The sequence below is a fragment of the Hyperolius riggenbachi genome, chromosome 7 (assembly GCF_040937935.1).
Source record: "Hyperolius riggenbachi isolate aHypRig1 chromosome 7, aHypRig1.pri, whole genome shotgun sequence".
In the NCBI taxonomy this organism is placed as follows: domain Eukaryota; kingdom Metazoa; phylum Chordata; class Amphibia; order Anura; family Hyperoliidae; genus Hyperolius; species Hyperolius riggenbachi.
The window spans coordinates 191,646,388-191,669,424 of NC_090652.1; the positions used below are offsets into that span (position 1 = coordinate 191,646,388).

A 23,037-nucleotide genomic window follows, 5' to 3' on the forward strand; every position below is an offset into this window, starting at 1 on the left:
GATATGAATTTTAGCATAATTTGATAAGTTAATTGTTTTGAGGGAGTTATCCCTGGCTTCTCTCTTTGGGACAAACCCGACCTGATCTGTGTTAAGAGTAGGAAGAAGGGGTTTTAGGCGTTCTATCATCTTGGCATATATTTTGAAGTCTACGTTTAGAAGTGAGATTGGTCTGTAACTTCCACAGTTATTTGCATCGTTAACAGGATTAGGGATTACCGAAATGTGTGCCATAAGGGCTTCTGGGGGAAGGTTTTTTGAATCTGAGACTGCGTTAAATGCTGCTAGCATAAAAGGAAGATCATCCTGTTTTAATGTTTTGTAGAATGATGCCGGAAAGCCGTCAGGCTCTTTCCTGATTTAGTGGTTTTAATTGCATTCAGCAGTTCCTCTTCTGTGAAATCTTCGTTTAAATCTTTGTTTGTTCATCTAATGTTGGGAGGGCGGTTTCTTTGATGTAAGCGTCAAGTTCTTTTTGGTAGGTAGAGGATGTGTTTACTGAGCGTGATTTTAGATTGTAGAGATTAGAATAAAACAATTTAAATCTCTCCGCTATTTCCGAGGGTGAATGGACCGTTCCATGGGCAGCATTGATTTGAGGAATATATGTTGAGGGAACAAAGGGTTTTGTATACCTAGCTAAATGTTTGCCACATTTGTTACTGAACTTGTAGTGTGAGCCCTACATTCGTTCTCTCCATATTAATGTTTTTCTATCCAGTATAGAGAATAAGGTCTGCCTTTTTATTCAAAAGTTCTATTTCTGTTGCTGGGTTATTAGAGGTTTTGTGTGCAGTTTCTAGTACGTGGATTTCATCAATCAAATGTGGAATCTGACCTGCTAATTCTTTTTTTAATACTGGTACCATGGAGATGAATATTCCTCGTAAAGTGCGTTTTAGCACTTCCCATTTAAGGGGAGCAGGTGTAGGGTCATTTTTGTGTGTGTTGAAAGGTGGAAATTGCTTTTGTGATGTGATCAGAACATGCAAGATCTAAAAGAAGATTGTTATTGAGTCTCCAGTTGTAGTGTTTAGTTTGGTTTTACATTTTAAATGTTGGGTAGTTTCTGTATTTCATTTGCGGCAGTGATTGCTGCAGTGTCAATGTGGGGCAATGGCTGCTTTTCATTTGTGGGGGTAAATTGTTGCCATGCATATGTGGAGTGATTGCTGTTTTTCATATGTGGGGGAAACTGCTGCATTTCATATGTGGGGGTAATTGCTGCATTTTAAATGTAGAGTAGCCTTTAATGTATGAGTTATTTTTTCTAAACTAAAACCACCGTATTCAGTATAAATTGCAGTGTTGGCACTCAGTTACAAATAAGTGTATTTTGTGTCGCATTTTGGGCACTCGGCTGCTAAAAGGTTCGCCATCACTTCCATATGCACCTGTAATGCATCCACACAAACAAGCACACATACAATACACCAGGCTTGCTCATCACGAGTAAATCACAAGTAACAACGGTGGTGACTCATGATTCAAATGAGTTGTAATTGCCGCGGCTGGATGCGGCATGGTTAATTACCCATAATGCTGCCGGGTGCCCTGCATTTCAAAGGGCTTGCAGCGACCTATTAGTTGCGTTGCAAGCCTCGCTATGGCGCACTTCCTCCTTCAAGCTTGCCAGACACACAACACTCAAAGGATCCAATATACACTAACAAATATTCCATGTTACAATAAATGTAGAATCCTAAGAAATTATACAAAAACAATATACACAGCAGCACTCTATAATCACACGCTAAAGCTATACACAACACAATTTTGCTTCCATTCATAATTATGATCGATAGTATGATTTACATTCTGATCAACTGACCAAAACAAACCTTGCCGTTCATGGTTTCCATCTTCATATTGATCCTATTTATGATCTAAAATACATACCGTATTTTTCGGACTATGACATGAGATCCCAAAAGTGGGGAGAAAAAGTTGGTTCGTCTTATAGTCCGAATGTAGATCCGCAGCAAGTGGGGAAAGCAACTACAGTATAATTCTGTTATATATTCTGTACATATATATTACTCGATCATTAAATGTAGTTAATGTGAGTTATTTCGCACTTTTAATGCAATTACCAGACTGATTTCGGTTTCTTACTATTTTTATGTTGACATTTTTAGGTTTTTGGAGAGGAAGGACTTAGCTTGAATATTGAAGACATTCAGCCTCATGACTTTGGGAAAGTTGGGGAAGTTATTGTCACAAAGGATGATACTATGATATTAAAAGGGAAAGGAGATAAAACACAAATTGAGAGAAGAATTCAAGAAATCCAGGAGCAACTGGAATCTACAAATAGTGAATATGAAAAAGAAAAACTAAGTGAGAGATTGGCTAAACTTTCTGATGGAGTTGCTGTACTCAAGGTATGATGGTTAGTGACACTGAAGCGAAAAAACCCTTGATATAATGAATTTTATGTGTAGTACGGATAATTAATAGAACATTAGTAGTAGAGAAAGGAGACTATTCTTTTTTCAGTTATATATCTTCTTTTATGATATTGCATCATTCTCTAATATTTGCAGTTTACAAACTGCACTTCATAAAATAGCACTTAGCTCTCTGACTAAATTAGAGAAACTCTTTTGCATAGATAACAAGTGAAGCTTAAAGCTGTATTGTCACCATAAAAATCAAATTTCAACAGCAACTGGTCTGAGTGTATTAAGTGATAAAGATGCTAATCCTGCATTCAAAACTTTTTTTGCTGTTATGGTTTGTAGTTATCACATACTTTAGGAGCAATGGCAGTGGTACCAAAGAGTTGAATGCTGGGAGTTTTTTTATCTATAATGTATTGCTCTTCCATGTATTTCCCTGCCCTAGCTGCTTATCAGAATCACCCTCTGATTACTTGTGTTTACAAGCAAGGCTGAGGTGACTCAGTGATTGGATGTGTAAGTAGAAAAAAGACAGTGCAGTTGTTAGTATACACCTCAGTGGGAGTGTCTGAAGACTCTGGGAAGAGAATACACAATGAGAAAGAGAAGGGAGGGGGTAAAACAAGAGTCAGGGAGGATATGATGTCAGCATTAGCTTGGCAAGAAGGCCACTGCCTAGAATAGGATTTTCTGTGTTTCCTTTATAAAATTCACAGGAATCATTACGTGGATAGCACAATACATCTGTTATGTAGGTAGAAGTAGTATTTATGTACTTATATATGTGTTTTTTATTTCTAGGATAGCATGGGTGGTTTGACAAAACCAGCCTTATCATCGTGCCAACAGATTGTACACACGGGGAAACTGTCGGCAGAACGGCCGCCCCACAGGCGGGTCTAACGACCCGTCATTTAAAGATATCAGGCGTGTGTACGCGCCTTAACTCTTCCTGTACTGGAAACAATAGGACTCATATCTTCTATTTCTTAGCTGTACTACATACAATTCATTATATCACAAGTTTATTTTCACTTCAGATTCCCTTTAAAGACATTAAGAGGTATTCCCTGTTCAAATGATAACGGCAACTGATATAATGTTTAATATAACTTTCTTTAGGTTGGTGGAACCAGTGATGTTGAAGTAAATGAAAAAAAGGACAGGGTTACTGATGCTTTAAATGCTACACGTGCTGCTGTAGAAGAGGGCATTGTACTAGGAGGTGGTTGTGCACTGTTGCGTTGCATACCAGCATTGGATTCTTTGGAACCATCAAATGAGGATCAGAAAATTGGTAACTTAGTTATTTCATACTTGTTTTATGTTGTAGTTTGCAATTTGTATAAGTGTACATTATTTTTAATTGCATGTGAAAATGTTACTTTCCCCCATCCACTGGTTGGTTGAGCTGGAACTGTACCACACATCTTCTGCAATATGACGTCTGTGGGGCGTGGGGGTTACTTGCCTCAGGAGGGGGAAGCCTCTGGATCCTATAGAGACTTACCCCTGTCATCCTCCGCCATCCAGCAGTGGAACCGCCTGCACAATAGAGCAACCCACGTCGGGCTTCTGCTGGACAAGAGAAGTTTAGTTGTCGTGCTCTTTCTAAGTGTTGATATGGCTGCCAGGGAGATGTGGGGTTGCTTCTCCCCCACCGATTTAGATAGACAGTAGATGTTAGAACTCGTCTCGGCATATAAAACAGACATAGAGCGAGAGAGATACTCAAACAAATATAATAAAAGTAAGTATTTAAGTGTAACTGTCGGGCATAAAATCAAAACCCAATTCTTTATTTTTATCTGGTAAACAAGTAATAAGCATGCTAGCCAGGCAATCCAAATGTTAAAATCACTTTTACTTTTCTTAAATGATCATTCCCCAGTTTACATAACTCTTATTTGGTATACAAAAAGGAAGTTACAAGGCTTGTTGGGTTGTCCTTTTTTGCTTCTCTACTTCGCCTCAGACTTAACTAATGTAGCCTGATTGCCTGAAGCCTCTTTCCCTCCTGTTTTCCCTTTCCACACCTCTGTTCCTCTCTGGCCAATATTTCTTATGCTGAGACAATGCACTTTCTATAGTGAAGAGCAGGCATTGCATACACAATCGGGCAGAGGAGAGTAAAGCTGGCCACTAACAGTGCAATTTGTAGCGAAAAAACAGTTGAGTGATCAGAAATTCTGAACAGATTGGTTGTCAATCTCCATTGATGGGCACAGTCTATTACAAACAATTATAAAAATAGTCATCTGATTAAATTTTGGTCAAACCAAAATTTGGATTATCCTATTAATTGTGATAGGAAGCAAAGATTGGTTCATTGATGGTGTAGTGAACAATTTTTTTCTTCCGATCAGAATTATCTGATCACTCGAACAATTTTTCGCTAGAAATTGGATTGTCAGTGGCCACCTTAACTAGTTCAGCCTTCAGTCATTTTCACTTTATGCATCCGAGCAATGTTCACCTCACATTCATTAGCCTATAACTTTATCACTACTTATCACAATGAACTGATCTATATCTTGTTTTTTCCACCACCAATTAGGCTTTCTTTGGGAGGTACATTTTTCTAAGAGCTACCTTACTGTAAATGCATTTTAACAGTAAGAATAAGAAAAAAAATGAAAAAATTCATTGTCAGTTTTCGGCCATTATAGTTTTAAAATAAAACATGCCTCCATAATTAAAACCCACGTATTGTATTTGCCCATTTGTCACGGTTATTTCACCGTTTAACCTGCTGAGCGGTCTTTCAGTTGGCTGCATGAAATAGTTTTTTTTTTTTTATTTAAAAAAAACCCTCCCGCAGCCACCCTGGCGATTTAATCAGAACGCCTGGGTGGTTAAATTATGTCCCTATCACAATGTATCGCGACAATATTTTATTTGGAAATAAAAGAGCATTTTTTCCGTTTTGCATCCATCACTATTTACAAGCTTATAAAAAAAAAAATAGAGAGAAATATTTCATCTTTACATAGATATTTAAAAAGTTTAGACCCTTAGGTAAATATTTATGTGTTTTTTTTTTTTTATCAAACCTTTTATCTGGGCATTTTTGGGAGGGTGGGATATAAATAGTGTTTTATTTGGGGAAATATTTGTGTATTGTAATGTTTTTTTACTTTTACTTGTCGTTTTACTTTTTGGCCACAAGATGGCAATCTTGAGTTTGTTTACATGACGTCACTCTAAGCGTACAATGTACGCTTAGAGGGACATAGCTTCAGAAAAAGTGTAGCTTCCGAGAGAAGCTGTCGCTTTTTCAGCGGGGGAGAGGAATCAGTGATCGGGCACCATAGCCCGATACATTGATTTCTGGGCTAACAAATCCGCGGCCGGGAGTGCGCGGACGCGCACGTGGCCTCCTGGACGTAGGTACTACGTCCTGGAGGCATAAATGGTTAAGGAAGGAAATTACATCAGGATTGGCTTCAAAATAGCCACAGTTAAAATGGGAAATGCTAAGAAGGATTTTCTCTTTTATTACTGTAGAAAAAAACCCCCAGTAAAATCAAAATGTGGACAGTGCAATGCATGTGTTATGTAAGTCGAGCAAAAAAAAAAAAGTGTGTGTGTGTCGATCACGCAAAAACGCCTTGACCGATTTGAACGAAACTTGGTATACAGATCCCTTACTACCTGGGATATGTTCTGGGGGTCTCGCAGCCCCCCTGCACACGTGGGCGGAGCTACAAACAGCCAATCAATTTCACCCATTCAAGTCAATGGAAAAAATGTAAAAGGCTGCCATTCTCACAGTAATCAAGCCAGAGTCCCCACACTTGGCACAGTTGGTGACCGAGGTTACAAATCCAGGAAAAGTGGGTGGAGCATAAAACAGCCAATCAAACTTCAGCCATTCATTTTAAATAGGAAAATGTAAACTGCAGCCATTCTTAGACTGGTAATCGCAGGGTTCTCAAACTTGCCACAGTTAGTCACTGGGTGAATCCGATTAAGATTCAAGAAAGTGGGTGGAGCCTACAACAGCCAATCAAAATTCACCTATTGATTTTCAAGAGGAATATTTAAACTGCTGCCATTCTTACACTGTTAATGGCAGAGGCTTCAAACTTGCTGCAGTCTGTCTTTGGGTAACTTGGGTCCAAATTCACTAAAGGGGCGGGGCCACAAACAGCCAATCAGATTTCCTTGGTGGATAAACTGCTTCCATTCACACATTTTTGATGTCAGGAACCTGAAAGTTCACAAACTTGGTCATTGAGTGACTGTGTCCAGGTTACAAAAAGTGGGCGAAGCCAAACACAAATTTGACTAGGAAAATATAAACTGTAGCCATTCTTACACCGTTAATGGCAGGGTTCTCAAACTTTGCACAGTTGGTCACTGGGTGAATGAGACTAAGAATTTGGAAGGTAGGTGGAGCCTACAACAGCCAATAAAAATTTGCCTTTCGAAAAAAGGATGTCGGGGGAGGAGCTTACCATGAGGGAGTGAGCGTGTGGAGCTCTGGTCTCTCGCCTCGGTGAAGCTCCGAAGTCCGCAGATGTGAGAGGACGGTGACAAAGTTTTTTTTTTCTCCCCTGGAGCCTGCCTCACTCCTGTGAAACCCCCGGCAGAGACGGAAAAGCAAACCGTGGAGGTAGCGGCGGTCTCGGGGTTTGGAGGGGAAGTGGAGGTAGGAGATCACCATAGTGGCGTGACGTCACATCCGCCCGGAACCCCTCTGGACTGGTTTGGCGTGTGGAAGGAGAGGGGACGCCGAGAGCAGCGCACGGACATAACGGCACACCGGCACATATCCCCGCTAGTCCGGGCAAGGAATACCTGGCAGGAGAGCGCGGGAGCGGCACACAGCATATGGTGACCCCGGTAGTCAGCTATATCAACCCGGGCAGAAGCAAGGCATACCTTAAAGGGGTGGCTCCGGGAAAGGTGCAGGAGGACCCCCTCCGATTGAACCTGGAAGAGGGAATAGGTGAACCCTAAAGGCAAGGTATCCGGAACCAGTGGCTTGTAAAGAAAGAAACTACAGGAATACCGCTAGAAGAGCCTGAGAGCGGCACTGGAAATGGTAACTGAGAGCCAGTAATCTAAAAGAAAGATGGTGAAGGATAAGGAAAGAGAAAAGGAGAAAAAGAAGAATCCAGCTAAAGGGACGATAACCCCAGTCCAGAAAACGGTTAGCAAATATTTTGCAGCAGCTGACAAGATACAGATGGAAGCGGTAGAGAATACTCTTTCAACATCAAGGGCTAGCTCCCCGGGCTCGGGATCAGAGCAGGGGGGTAGCCTAGAAGAAATATGGAGGTGTCTGAGGGCCCTGCCTACAAGATCGGACTTAGAGGTGCAGACGGAAAAAATCACGGATCTTATGCGAACTGAAATCCTGGAGATTAAAGATGGATTAATAAGTATGGAAGCGAAGATGGAAAAAATGGAAGAACAAGTGGTGAAACTGCAGGCGGAGGTAAATGCATTAAAGAAGACAGGTGAGAAACAAAAAAGTATTAATACTTCCCTTAAATATGATATGGACGATGTCCAAAATCGGGAGAGACGTAACAACTTGAGAGTAAAGGGGGTCCCCGAGACGGTGAAGGGGGAAGACATTATTACCTGCCTGCAAACTATCTTTAATGGGGTAACGGGCCGGCCAGAGGACGCTACAATTAAATTTGATCGTGTACATCGGGAATTGAGGGCCGCTTCAAGGGATAAGGACTCACCACGGGATATAATCTGTAGATTCCATAATTTCAAGGATAAGGAAAACATCTCCACAGCATTGAGGCAGAAAGGGCCACAGAAATGGAAAGAGTTTACTATAGCGGTTTACCAAGATCTTTCCTTCTACACGCTGATGCAGCGCAGGGCCCTTAGACCATTGCTAGCAGTTCTACAGGAAAAAAGAATACCCTATAAGTGGGGATTCCCATTTGCTTTAATTATTATGCTGGAGCGTAGAACATTGACACTGAGATTCCCGGAAGAATTGCCAGACATTTGCAAGGAACTATCTATCCCAGAGATGAATATACCAGAGTGGAACCCGGAGAGGGGGGGATGGGAGGGACCGCAAGGGAGAAATAGAGTTGGATTTAAGAAATGAGGGGAGAGTGGGGTGTTGAGCTGGGGGGGGGGGGGGAGGGGGGGAGAGAGCCTCGTATCGTATAATGTTGGATGCTTGCTTGTTTATTTGGCCTATGGTTTATGCATTAGATGTAGGGATATGAGGGGAAGTGGAAATGGTACTGTGTAAAGTGTGATTATATATGAATATGGAATATGTGTACAAGGGAAGGAATACGGGTTTGTAGATTTACTTTGTTTGATTGTGTTATGACAAATTTACGCAGTTGATTTGCCATGCCACGGAATGGGTTTATGGTATGCTTTGGTGCACGATATGATATGACACAATGTGATTTGTGACACAATGGAATAAAAAGGTGATGTTGGGGGGGGTCGGGCCGTGGGTGCTTGGGGGGGGGGGGGCGGATGTCTTTTCTGTCCCCCCCCCCCCCCGGGGCCTTAAGATATGGAAATAATTATGAGTAGAGTAGGGGTGTTGGGGGGGGGGGGGTGTTTGGTTGGGGGTGGGGCCCGCGGCGGGGGGGGGGGATGTTTTCGTCCTCCCCCCCCCCCCCCCCCCCCCCGCCGTGGGGTCCTCTCGGCTTTGGGGGGGGGAGGGGGTTGGGACCAGTGTGGGTGGGCTCGCGGGGGGGGGGGGGGGGGTATTCCTGGGGGGGGGGTGCTTTGTCCGTCCGCCCCCCCTGCGGGGTCTTGGGGTGTGGAGATAATCACGATTAAGATAGATGAGCACTATGAAAGAGAGTGGATGGGCCCGCGGTTGGGGGGGGGGCGGATGTTTTTGTCCGCCCCGCCCCCGTCTCCGGGCTCTCGGATATAGAAATGAATATGGTGGAGATTGATGTGGCACTATGAAAAGGATGTGACACTGGAGGAAGTTAAAATGGGGAAAGGGTAGGTAGTAATATGTTATAGTGTGGATAAGAAATATGGAGGGGGGACACTGGGGGTAATGGGGGGTAAGGGGAATATAAGATACATGGTGCATGAACTGAAGGCAAGGCTATCAGAAAGTGTATATGGTAAAGTAAAGGTTGGAGCCATGGCGTGGACCCCGTAAGCAGAAAGGGGGGGGGGTGGATTTGGTAGGGGAGGGGGGGGGGGTTAGAAGCTATAATAAGGGAAAAAAAAGAGAAATTGGGGGGACACGCCGTGGTGAAGGGCCTATGGGGGGGAGGGGGTGGGAAGGTGGAAATAGGGATCTGATATGCTTTGATTGGTGCTATGTTGAAATCTGACGTGTGGGGTTTTCTCTCTTTTTTCGCTCCCCCCCCCCCCCTCAGGTTGGATGATTGAGGGATCCGTCCTCTTTGGATACAGGGGAAATGTTGAAATAAACGGAGCTTCAAGGGAGGAGGGGGGGGGGACCGAGCTTTCACGTTTTGGGGGTTTGGTGGCTTAATACCCAGAAGGCGGAGCAGCACGCCTAGGAAACTGGGGAAGGGTTTCAAGAGGAAAGATTCCACAGGAAAGGAAAAAAAGGGAGGTGGGGGGAAGGGAAGGGGGAATGCTGCGGGATGAATGGGGGGAGAGGTGTGGATGTGGAGGGGGGGGGGGGTAGAATGAGTGGAACAAGTGAAAAAATGGATACTGGGACAGAGGTAAGAACAAGGAAGACATATAAAGATGAAAACAGGTAGCCTTAAGATCATGTCACTGAACACCAGGGGCCTGAACATCCCGGAGAAAAGAGCATCTATCCTCAGGTTATGCCATAGGGAAGGGGCAGATATAATATGCTTACAGGAGACCCACTTTAAAATCTCATGTGCTCCGAAGTTTATTGATAGACATTACAAGTCAATATTTTTGAGTGGTCCTCAACAATCTAAAGTGAAAGGGACAGCTATATTAATATCGAAGGATATCCCATTTATTTTGAAGGAAGAGTACGCGGACCCACAGGGGAGATTCAATTTAATTAAAGGTGAACTGAAGAATAGGATGATCACGGTGGGGTCATACTACGCGCCAAGCGTCAAGCAGGTAGAAACCCCTGGGGAGATTTATTAATAAATTGGAAGCATTTAGGGAGGGAGGGGTGATAGTAGGTACAGACTTGAATTTGTCTTTGGAGCCACGAATGGATACATCTAAGGGTAGAACAACGACACCTTTAAAAACCCATAAAAGAAGTAAAGAGATCCTGAGCAGGGCACAGCTTGTGGACGCTTGGCGGATGTGTAACCCTACGGTGAGGGACTATACCTATTACTCCCAGATGCATAAGTGCCACACCAGGATAGATTATGTCCTGGTGTCGCACGATATATTGTCCGTAGTGAGCGGCTCAGAAATAGGCCCCATAACATTATCAGACCATGCTCCAGTAATGGTGAAACTTGGATGGGGAGAAAAAATAAAGGGACCTATGATGTGGCGATTAAATGGCTCACTGCTGAGGGATGAAGAGATTGTACAAAGGGTGAGAGATGAACTGGATTTCTATTTCTCGACCAACGCCAGGGGCGAGGCGTCTGAAAGGACAGTATGGGAGGCCCACAAATGCTATATTAGAGGAATATTGATACAGGAGGGATCTAGAAAGAAGAAGGAAAGGGATAGGAATATAAAAAATGCGTTGGAAACTATAAAAAGATTGGAACAACAGCATAAGGAGGAGAATGTGGAGGAGCATTGGGAGGAATTACAGAGGGAAAGAGAACATCTGAGGGTACTGTTGTTCCAAGGGGTTAAAAATATGGCATTAAGATGCAAGCGCTCGTTCTATGAATACGGGAATAAGAGTAGCGCTATGCTAGCAAGGGCCTTAAAAAAACAGCAAAGAAGTAATTATATTCCCTGTATAAAAGACAGAGTCAAGAGTAGTATATGAGATGGGAGAGATAACACGTGTCTTTAGGGAATACTATAAGGGGTTGTATAACCTGAAAAGGGAAACATCAATAGGAGAGAAGAGAGGAGAGAAGAGAGGAAATAAGAACCTATATAGAGGAAAGTGGAATGCCCAGGCTGTCGGAGGAAGACCCCTCATCCCTGGAAGATCAGATACAATTGGAGGAAATTAAAACAGCAATAAAGCAAATGCCACTAGGTAAAGTGCCAGGCCCGGATGGTCTTTCAACGGAATACTATGCGAAATTCAATGAGCAACTGGTGGGATATTTGGCGGAAGCATTTAATGGAGTGGGGGGGGGGGGGGGGGATTCTCGCCCCGTATGCTGGAGTCCTATATCTCACTTCTGCATAAGGAAGGAAAAGACCCAATGCAGTGCCAAAGCTTCAGACCAATAGCATTATTGAATACAGATATTAAAATCTTTGCAAAAATTTTAGCCAATAGGCTGGCACCATTTATGAATCAGCTGGTATACCCAGACCAGGTGGGATTTATGGGGGGGCGGGAGGCAAGAGACGGCACTGTCCGCACCCTTGATCTAGCATGCTGGACGAGGGCCCACTCCAACCCTGTGGTATTAACAGATGCTGAAAAAGCATTTGACAGGGTGGAGTGGGCCTATATAGAAGGGATATTAAAGCATGTGGGGCTACAAGAAAAGATGTATGCAAGAATAATGGGCCTATATTCCTTTCCAAACGCAAGGGTAAGGGTTAATGGGGTGATTTCGGATTCCTTTGAAATTAAAAATGGGACGAGACAGGGCTGCCCTTTGTCACCGTTGGTATTTGCCCTGTCTCTGGAACCATTCCTGTGTAGGGTGAGAGCGGACTCCAGTATTCGGGGCTTGGAAATTGGGAGACAGATACATAAAGTATCAGCATATGCAGATGATATGTTGTTTTATCTTAGAGACCCACAGAAGTCACTATCTAGACTAACGAGGGAATTTGATAGGGTGGGGAGGCTCTCTAATATGAAGATCAACCTGGATAAAAGCATAATAATTGCTTGGGGAGTGAGAAGGGAACAAAGAGAAGAGCTGATGAGGATTTTCCCATTTAAATGGCGGAACAGAATGATGGGGTACCTGGGAGTAAAGATAGGTTTCGATTTAAAGGAAATAGTAAATAAAAATTACTTCCCCTTATTGGAAAGGATAAAACAGGATCTGGTGGCTTGGGATCGACCAAGCTTCTCCTGGTTTGGTAGAATATCTATTATTAAGATGAATGTTCTCCCCCGCTTCCTTTATTTGTTTCAGGCACTGCCAGTCCCAATACCCCCTCTCTTCTTCCGCCAACTGAGAAGTATTATTGGTCGATTTATAGAAGGAGGTCGGAAAACACGAGTGAGTTATAGGTTACAGACAAGGGAGAAGGAGAAGGGAGGTCTTGCGGTCCCGGATTTTAAAAAATATGCTGAGGCCTCGGTGCTGGTCCGAATAGTAGATTGGAATAGGAATTGCGAAGAAAAGAGGTGGGTATCGGTTGAGGAGGAGATGATAGGGAGCTCAATAGGTAACCTCCCCTGGATACAGGAGAAAAGTGGGATAGAGGTAAGAAAAGAGGGGACTGAATTGGTGAGACATACATTGAAAATATTCGAGAAGTGGAGGAAGAATGTAGGAGTCTCACCTTGGCCGACCCCCATGATTCCCATTTTCGGGAATATTAAATTCCCAGCAGGAATGGACCTTGCTAAATACTCACACTGGAAGAAGGGACAGGGACTGAAAGTTGTAGACATATTAGATGGTGCAGAATGGATCCCGACGCAGGAATTGTTGGATGTAGGGGAGGGGGGATATATGGAAGAATGGAAGTATGCCCAGATAAAATCCTTTGTCAGAAGTCAGGGGAACAAAGAGGCACTAGGCAGAGACTTAACTCCATTTGAGGAAATATGTAGAGGGAAGGGGCAAAATAAGGGAATACTATCAAAGGTATATAAGATTCTTAATGGAAGTGAGGACCATACAAGAAGCCTGAGGGAGAAGTGGGAAAGAGATCTGGGGAAAGTATTCACAGAGGAACAGTGGAAAAAAGTATTGGTGTTCGCCAGTAAATCGGCTATGCCCACAAGAGGTCAGGAAGCAGGATACAAGATTTTTTCAAGGTGGTATTATACGCCGGATAGATTGGGTAAGATGTTCCCAGGTACCTCATCATTGTGTTGGAGATGTGGGAAGGAGAGGGGAGATATTATTCACATCTTTTGGGGATGTAAAGAACTGGTGGGGTATTGGTCAGAAGTTAGGGGCATAATAAAGCAGATAACTGGGGTAGAGACATGGGAGGACCCGGCATTTTTTCTGTTACATAGTAATGGATGGTCAGTTAAAAAATATAAAAATTCCTTGCTGAAACCCTTGGTTAATGCCTCAAGAATATTGGTAGCGAGACACTGGAAATCTACTCAGAGTCCAACAATCCAAGAATGGTTAAAAGAAGTGGTAGAGACGCAGAGAATGGAGGAATTAACAAGCTTTATTAAGGGCGAAGGGGCTGTACATGAGAAGAAATGGTCCCAGTGGGAGGCGTTTAGGAGGGAAAGGGATTACGAGGATGGGTGAGGGAAGGGTAGGGGAGGGGGACCCCGTTGGGGGTTCAGTGACATGAAGAAGGTGAGGGCTGGAGTGAGGGAGAGAAGAAGGAAGAAAAGGGAAAGAGGAAGGAGAAGAAGGGGGAAGAAAGGAAAAAAAAGAAATAAATAAAATAAAAAAAAAAAAAAAAAAAAATGAAGAGGACCAGTACGGGATGAAAAAAGGAGTGGGTACGAAAAAAGGATGAGAGTTTGAGAGTCTGATGAGAGTGTGATATACATGAGGGTAAGGTATGAGTGTCAGTGTTGTAAGGACGATATATCTAGGAAAATAAGACATGGAGGTGTGGTTTTTTTGTTTCTTTGTCTCCCCCCTTCCTTTCCTCTGTTTTTAAGGGGGGGGGGGGGAACGGAGTATGGATATGGGGGGAAAAAGCTAATAAGAAATGTTGATTTGTTGAACATTTTATAAGCAAACTTTGTATGAATTTTGTATAATGGAAATGACATAAATAAAGTTAGAAAATAGGCGACTGATAAAAAAAAAAAAAAAAAAAGGGACTCTGTGGCATCGGGGGCGTCCCCTGGGGGGTGCTCGCCTCGGGTGGGGGAAGCCTCGGGATCCTGGTGGGGCTTCCCACGCCGTCCTCTGTCCCGCGGGGGTCTCGCTGCGGCCCTCCGGGCAGCCGGCGACAGACCCGACTGTCAATTCGATGTTTGCCTTTCCAGGCTCCAGTCGGGTCCGCTCTACTGCGCGGGCGCCAGAGACTTGCGCCTGCGCAGTGGAGCAGACCCGACGGCGATCGGGTATTTACGCCTACTTCGGAGCCGACAGCCGTCAGAGTGCCTGCGCAGGAGCCGGGAAGGTAGGTATTGACGTCATCTTGTGCGGGGGGCCGCGGCGGGGCCCCTGGGGGACGGAGGACGGTGTTGGAGGCCTCGTTGGGGTCCTGGGGCTTTCCCTGCCCGGGGTGGGTGCCCCCCAGGGGACGTTTTGACGTTGCGGATTCTCTTTAGGTGCTGAAAAGTTATTTTAAACAGAAGATGAAAAATAATCTCCTAGGAGAAAAAGTGAATGGACTAAGGGCCTAATCTGAAAAATAATGTTCATATGGACACTTCCTATCTTTGACAGAAAGCAAAGACATTTCTTTCCAGTGCTAATGCTGGTAGCACTACCGTAAATTCTACTCTCTCCAAAGCTTTATATAACGATTTTAGACAGAGTTAATTAAACTTTGAATTTGAAAAAAAAAATAAAAAAAAAATTTGCCTTTCGATTTTCAAAGCGAATATTTAAGCTGCTACCATTCTTATACTGTTAATAGCAGATGCCTCAAACCTGGTACAGTTGGTCACTGGGTGATTAGGGTTCAAAATCAGAAAGGAGGCGGAGCCACAAACAGCCAATCAGATTTGTTTAATTTTCAATGGGATTATACAAAGTATTGATACCAAGGACCCCAAAGCTGATAAACTTGATAGTGACTGTATGTCAAGGTTAGAAAAAACGTGCGGCGCCAACAACTTAATTTTTTACATGGCAGGGTTCCAAAACTTGACACAATTGGCCACTGGGTGACTGGGATTAATATTCAGACATGTGGGTGGAGCCTAAAAACAGCCAATCAAAATTTACCTATTGATTTTTAAGGGGGAACATTTACATTGCTACTATTTTTACACTGTTAATGGCAGAGGTCTCAAACCTGATACAGTCAGTTATTGGGTGACTGGGGTCCAAATTCACTAAAGTGGGTGGAGCCACAAACAGCCAATCAGATTTTTTAGATTGACAAAGTAATATTTACATTGCTGCCATTCATACACTCTTAATGGCAGAGGCCTCAAATCTGGTAAAGCCAGTCACTGGGAGACTGGGTTTCAAATTCTGAAAAGGGAGTGGGCCAAAAACAGCCAATCAGATTTGTTTAATTTCAATGGTAAAATGCAACTTATTGATGCCAAAGACCACAAAGCTCATAAACTTGGTCAGTGAGTGACTGTATGTCAAGTTTAGAAATAGTGGGCAGAGCCAAAAACAACTTTTTACATGGGAAAATATAAATTGCAGCTATTCTTACACTGTTAATGGCAGGGTTCTCAAACTTGACACAGTTGGTCACTGGGGGACTAGGATTAATATATGGAAAAGTAGGTGGAGCCTACAAGAGCCAATCGAAATTCACCTATTTATTTTCAAGGGGAATATTGAAACTGATGTAATTCTTACAATGTTAATGGCTAAGGCCCTTAAACCTGCTACAGTCGGTCATCAAGTGACTGTGGTTCAAATTCACTAAAGGGGTGGAGCCACAAACATCCAATCAGATTTGCTTTTTATGGATAAACTGCTTCCATTCACACAATTTTGATGCCAGGAACCAAAAAGCTCACAAACTTGGTCATTGAGTAGTGACTGCATCAAGGTTACCAAAAGTGGGTGGAGTCAAAAACAGATTTTTCTGGGAAATTGTAAACTGCAGCCCTTCTTCACTGTTAATGGCAGGGTTCTCAAACTTTGCACAATTGGTTACTGGGTGACTGGGACTAATATTCATAAAAGTGGGTGGAGCCTAAAAAAGCCAATCAAAATCTTCTGTTGATTTTCAAGGGGAATAATAAAATTGCTGCCATTCTTGCACTGTTAATGGCACAAGCCTCAAACCTGGTACAGTTAGTCATTGGGGTTCAAATTCAGAAAAGGGGACAGAGCCACAAACAGTTTCATTTCTTGGGAAAATAAAAATTGATTCAAAGGACCCCAAAGCTCACAAACTTGGTCATTGAGTGACTGTATGTCCAGGTTACAAAAAGTAGGCGGAGACCAAACCAAATTTCACTGGGAAAATGTAGACTGCAGGCCTTCTTACACTGTTAATGGCAGGGTTCCCAAACTTTGCCCAGATGGTCACTGGAGAATGAAGAAGCTCTAGGTCCTAATGAACATAGAGATGGGATTTTTAATTTAGTAAAAAATTAGAATCGGCAGAAGTCTCCCTCCCTCAAAAAAAGGATTAAAATTTGCCCCTACCACAGCTATTAACAAGTTTAATGCATTCATAGGAATAAAAAAAAATTAGACAGTCGTGCCTCAAATTTTATTACAAAAAACCTCCACAGATGAATTCCCAGAAAGATATTTTTATACATACAGATCTAAAAAATTGATCTAGATTCAATCCAGCGAATGAGATGAGTGACTCAATGGTGACTTTTGAAACCATGATTCTAGATAACATTAGGAACATAAGAGACCAAACATTCAAATTTGACAATTAGAGAGATAAGAGCCATGAAGAAACTCTGAGAAGATCCGACAGTCATTATACAACCAGCCGATAAGGGAGGAGGGGGTCATAGCAATTCTAGATGTTACCGATTTATAAAAGGGAACCTGAGAGACAATTAAATGACACTAGCACTTTTAGTTTAAAAAGAGACCCCTGTAGAGAATATTAGGATATCCAGAAGAATTAGAACTGATAGAGAAGGTAAAGATCAAGGTATTTTAAATGAAAAAGCGGTAGACTATGTACTCCAAACTTTTCCACGATTGCATGTATATTATCTTCCTAAGAGACATTAGCGGATCAATGACCCACCCGGAAGACTGATTTCCAAATGGATCAGATTAGATTGATAGGAAAAACATTTTTTTAATTAACTCACAATTTACTACTTTTTATGATTCTGGTTTTTATTTGCAGCGGGTCGGGACAGTGATGGGTTTGCACCTGGGTTCATGAATCTCTGTATGGGTTTCTGGGAATCATTTTGTGTTGGACAGCCCCGGTGTGGACCTCGTAGTCAGAGAGAGAGAGAGAGAGTTAAACTTTTTTTTTTTTTGGAATGGCTAAATAGTAATGAATACAATTTTTTTTTCAACAATTTGTTTTGAAAATTTTAACAGTACAGGTTATTAGCAGTGACCAAGGTAGTGCATTGTAAAAAAAAAAAACAAAAACAAAGCAGACAAAATCAAATAGGTCTGGGTGTCTAATAGACCTTAGCAGGATATACACTGTAGATAAGACTTGGCCTTTGATGATTAAACAATACGTTGCATAAAACAATGAATTGCAAGAACAGAATGATGAATTAATACAATCTTAAAGCTACAGCAATAAGTCCTGATTGGTAACATGAACTGATGCAACGATCAACCTCTGCCTCTCAATTTACATGACCACACGGGAGAGAAGGCAAAGGGGATCTCATTGCATTAACGGCAGGCAGATAGTAGTCAAAATCCAGGCAAAAATCGGTAACAGTAAAGCAGTAGCACTTAGCTCATAAGCAGTTGGGAACCAAATGACTATATTGTTAACATCCTGTGCTTTCAAATAAGCTTATCTGCCATCTCTGTCAGGTGACACAGGGGAGAGGTCAAATTGCAACTGATTAGAGACACATGAGGAGGAATTAGACAGGCTAAAATCTCTTTATACACGCAGGCAGCATTTCTCTCTGTTTACCTTCTGTCCTGTGCATCAGATCGGAGGTTCAGATGGGGGGAGTGGATCAGACGGGCTAAACTCTCTATATACATGCTGGGTGCATTTCTCTGTTTTTCTTCTGCCCGTGCAGATCGTGGTCCAGATGGGGGGATCAGACAGGCTAAACTCTATACTTACATACAGGGCGCATTTCTCTATGTTCACACACACACACACACACACGCGCGATGTCACGGCGCTCCGCCATCCTGATTGGACGCCGGGATCAAGGAACCAGAGCGAGGCAAAGGGGATCCCGGCGGCTGGGAAGAAAAGCCTGAGTCCCGCTGGCCAGTGCTGATCGCGTGCGGTACACAGGAAATCAACGGGAGTGGCAGTTTTAGTTGAGGCTTACCGCTTCCAGCTCACAACACGAGCTCAGCTCGGGAATACCGCCAAGGGGGTTAATTTGCTAAGCATTTGTAATTATGTGGATGAATTCAGTTGTACAGTTTGTGTGCAGTGGCAGTGCACAAAGGGAAATGCAATGCTATTGTTTTTAAACTGATGAAAGCCTCATTATAAAGTGAATAGAAACACTACACATACATTGTTGTAAATGGATGGAAACTGCCTTGTAAATTGAGTAGAAGCGCTACATATAGAACGCCCTTAAAGGATACCCGAGGTGGCATGTGACATGATGAGCTAGACATGTATGTACATATGTACAGTGCCAAGCACACAAATAACTATGCTGTTCGAATTCAAATCATATGCATAACTACTATTACTTACCATGCAAACAGGAAACTCAGGAATACGGGCTGGGAGCAGCTAACCTGGTAGTTACAAACTATAGCAAATATGACGGGAGGGGTTGCGCATCCCTAAAAACATGCTGCAGTTGACTAGTTAATCTCTCAGGCTTGCACCACCAGTATAATATACTTTGCATGCAAACTATAGTGGAAGCTAAAGTTCCTCCATAGTATAATAAATGTAGCATTTGTTTTGGACGCGGGGCATGCATTTTTAGCCTAATAGAGGTGGTGCATGCCTGAGCAATATACCAGTCAATTGCAGCATGTTTTTAGGGATGCGCAACCCCCCCTCTCCTTGACTTAAAGTGCCAGTTTATGTCTGAGTTGGGACTGGGTCAGACTACAGTGTGACCCTCACTGATAAGAAATTACAACTATAAAACACTTTCCTAGCAGAAAATGGCTTCTGAGAGCAGGAAGGAGATAAAAGGGTTAATAGTTCATATTTTAGCTCTGGCATACTTCAATGAATGTGTCATTGAGCAAAAACAATAAAACAGTAAAAACTTAAGTATATTTAAATGTAAAATAAAACTGGAATATCTTAAGTCATTTTTACGAGGATAGAAACACTTGTTTTTCATTAGTTTAATTTCACCTCGGGTGTCCTTTAATAATTAAAGGGGAACTGAAGAGAGAGGTATATGGAGGCTACCATGTTTATTTCCTTTTAAGCAATACCAGTTGCCTGGCAGCCCTGCTGATCCTCTGCCTCTAATACTATTATCCATAGCCCCTGAACAAGCATGCAGCAGATCAGGTGTTTCAGACTTTAAAGTCAGATCTGACAAGACTAGCTGCATGCTTCTTTCTGGCTGCCAGGCAACTGGTATTGATTAAAAGGAAATAAATAGGGCAGCCTCCGTATAGCTCTTACTTCAGTTCCCCTTTAAGACATGTCAGGATTACACTGCCGCCACTGCGGATGAGAGAAGAATCCGATCCAGCCATCTGGACAGGTAACTATAACCGAACCACCCACTCTGCATATCTTGCCTAGCCTGCCAGGCTGGGGAAGAAACACTTTTGTGGCAGGAAAAATTCAGCCATGCATCCAAAATAAAGTTTTACTTTATTTGGCTGCTAAAAGGTTCATTGTTATTAAAGGTAACTATCTTCTCCTGTCACCTGTTTGCTTGTAATTAGTGGGTGTGTATAAAAGGTCAATGAGTTTCTGGACTTCTGACAGGCCCCTGCATTTTTCATCCATTGCAGCACTGATGTTTTTTTTGGATTCTAAGTCCAGGGGAAATCAAAAGAAATGTCAAAGGAACTTTGGGAAAAGGAAGTTGATCTCTACAAACAGAAAAGGGATATATGAAAATATCCAACCCTGAGAGACGACTTACTGAGATGGGGCCAACAGAAAAGGCTCTCATGGTTTGGTCGGATGGCATCTGTCAAGATGAATTTGTTACCACGCTTCCTATATATCAGCCAATGTATACCTATCACTCTACCCCAGAAATTCATCAAAGATCTGCAAAGCCAAATTTCGAAATTCATCTGGGGTCATAAGCCTCCGCGGTTAAAAAAAAAAATCTATCTTGACGTTGCAAAAGGTGGAGGGTGGTGTGGCCCTTCCAGACCTGCACAAGTATCATATCTCTGCTCAAACCTGTCGAGTGGTTGAATGGGCCAATACCACAGCACCTAAAAATTGGGTTAAAATAGAACAGGCCTCGGCTAAATGTAATATCCAAACTCTGGGATGGTGCAAATGTCCAGCCAAAATCCAATCTCAGTGGGCTAACCCTCTCATGATGGCATCCATTAAAACCTCAAGGAAAATTCTTCCCCCATTAAAACAGGCTTCATTTCCCAGCAGGCTTGAATCACTCATAGATAACCCAGATTTTTGTGTGGCCTTAGACATTCCCTTCCTGAGGAACTGGCCGGGTACTTGTTGCCCCAGAATCAAAGATTTCATCAGTAGAGATACAATCCTCTCCTTCACCCATGTCAGCTTTGAGAGATGTCAAACTCACACAATGGCAATATTTCCAGATTAGACATTTTCTTAATACTAGACGTCGATCCTCTGGCTAAAGAAGTCCACAGATTTTGAAAACCTTATCTCCAATTCTGACACACCCAGTCATTTCATCTCTATGATCTAGAAGATGCTAACATCTGGCCCTGACACAGCCAAACTTAAATTCCAGACTCGGTGGGAAGCAGATCTTGGTAATGAAATGTCTAATGAACAATGGTCAAAAATCTTTACGATCAACCACAAGGGGTCTCTCAATGTTAATACCCAAGAAATGGGTTACAAAATATTAACACGCTGGTACAGAACTCCCCATTCCATCCAGAAGATGTTCCCTTCCGCTTCTGCGTGTTGTTGGAGGTGCAATTCAGATGTAGGCACCCTTTTCCACATATTCTGGTCCTGCCCCCTAATTGCCTCTTATTGGACGAACATACATAAGCTGATGGAACATATTTTGGGTGAGAACATTTTCTCTCCAGGCCTCTTCCTATTTCATGATGCATGCTATCCTGCCAAATCCTACAAGAAATCGTTACTGATACACCTGATTGATGCTGCTAGAGCTCTAGTTCCACTGAATTGGAAAACAAACTCCCCTACAGCTAAAGCATGGGTAAAACTGGTCGAGGCAATTTAGTCTACTTACACACCAGGACGTTGCGTTTAGGGGACGTTATAGGGCACATAACGTGCCCCTAACACAACGCCTGGTGCTCTCTGATGTGGACGTCAGAGTGAGCCGCATTGTGCAGCTCACTCTGGCATCCGTGATGCGTACTCTTGGATGCATGCGGCATCACGTGGTCCCGCCCGGCCAATCGCCGCACAGAGCGGCCGCTCCAGGAAGTAAACACTGCACGTCACACCGTGCAGTAAATATTAGCCATGTGCCTGGCTGCTCTCTACTCCTCCCCAACACTACTGAGCATGTGCGCACAGTCTAACGCGGCTTAGCCGCGCATAACGCACAGCATGCAGCACTCTCAACGGATGTGCTGCGTTAAAATGTAATGCAACGTGGGCACTGTGAACAGCCCATTGATTTTTCATTACTGTGCGGTGGGGCTGCGTTACAGGCTGCACTAACGTTCGCCTGTAACGTCTTAATGTGAAAGCAGCCTGAGACTATGGAGCATATTATACTGTTATCACAGGACCGTAATGAACAATATACCATTACCTGGTCTCTTTGGAACGAATTCCAATGCTCCCATGGGTATCTAACCTATTTCTTCCTCCTTCATACTCTATACCTCCCTTCTAACTCTTTTTCTATTTCTCATATTCTATCCTCCTGATGACATTGTGGGAATGTCCCAAGTTTCAAAGTTTCAAACTTTAAGCATCTAAAGCCATTTAATTTTTCTGACTCTATAAATCTAGCTTTGTATCTATAATGTCTATCTTTACTATCAGCGGTTTGACAGTGAAATATGCGTAATATATGCTACTTTTTGTCTATGCCTTACTGTTGTCAAAATCTTTTCTCCTGATCTTAAGTGTGCTGGATTTAGTACTTGACAATGGAAAAAAAATATCCAAGGAATTGAGAATGTAAATCAGCAGTGTTCAAATTAAGGGTCCTGTTGGTCTACCTGACCGTGGTTTGTTTTCAACTAAAATTTCAGCCACAGCTGCCAGAAAAATTGTTTGGATGCAAGGAAAAACAACTTCAAGTGAAATGTAGAACTCTCTACCCTGCTTTCCCCCTAGGTATTTCCTCCACCTACAGTATATTTCTAGGTGGTATAAACTCGGTTACTTTAATCTAGATAATTGGACAGACTTTGCCACTGGCAAACTTCTAACCAGAACTAAATTGGAGGGAAAACTGAATTTCACCCACCAGATCCCAATGGAGTTCAATCAAATTACCCATTTCTTGCACTGCTATACACACAAG

The 23,037-nt window shown here is 42.8% G+C and overlaps 1 protein-coding gene across 2 annotated transcripts in view; it reads left to right on the forward strand.

Moving 5' to 3' along the window:
• The window catches only part of HSPD1 (heat shock protein family D (Hsp60) member 1), a 715,033-nt gene that overhangs the window by 648,592 nt on the left and 43,404 nt on the right, over positions 1–23,037 (forward strand). For both annotated transcript variants that reach the window (XM_068244950.1, XM_068244948.1), the window contains exons 9-10: positions 2,139–2,384; positions 3,525–3,699. In XM_068244950.1, coding sequence (XP_068101051.1) covers positions 2,139–2,384; positions 3,525–3,699 — 421 coding nt within the window. The remainder of the gene's footprint in view (positions 1–2,138; positions 2,385–3,524; positions 3,700–23,037) is intronic.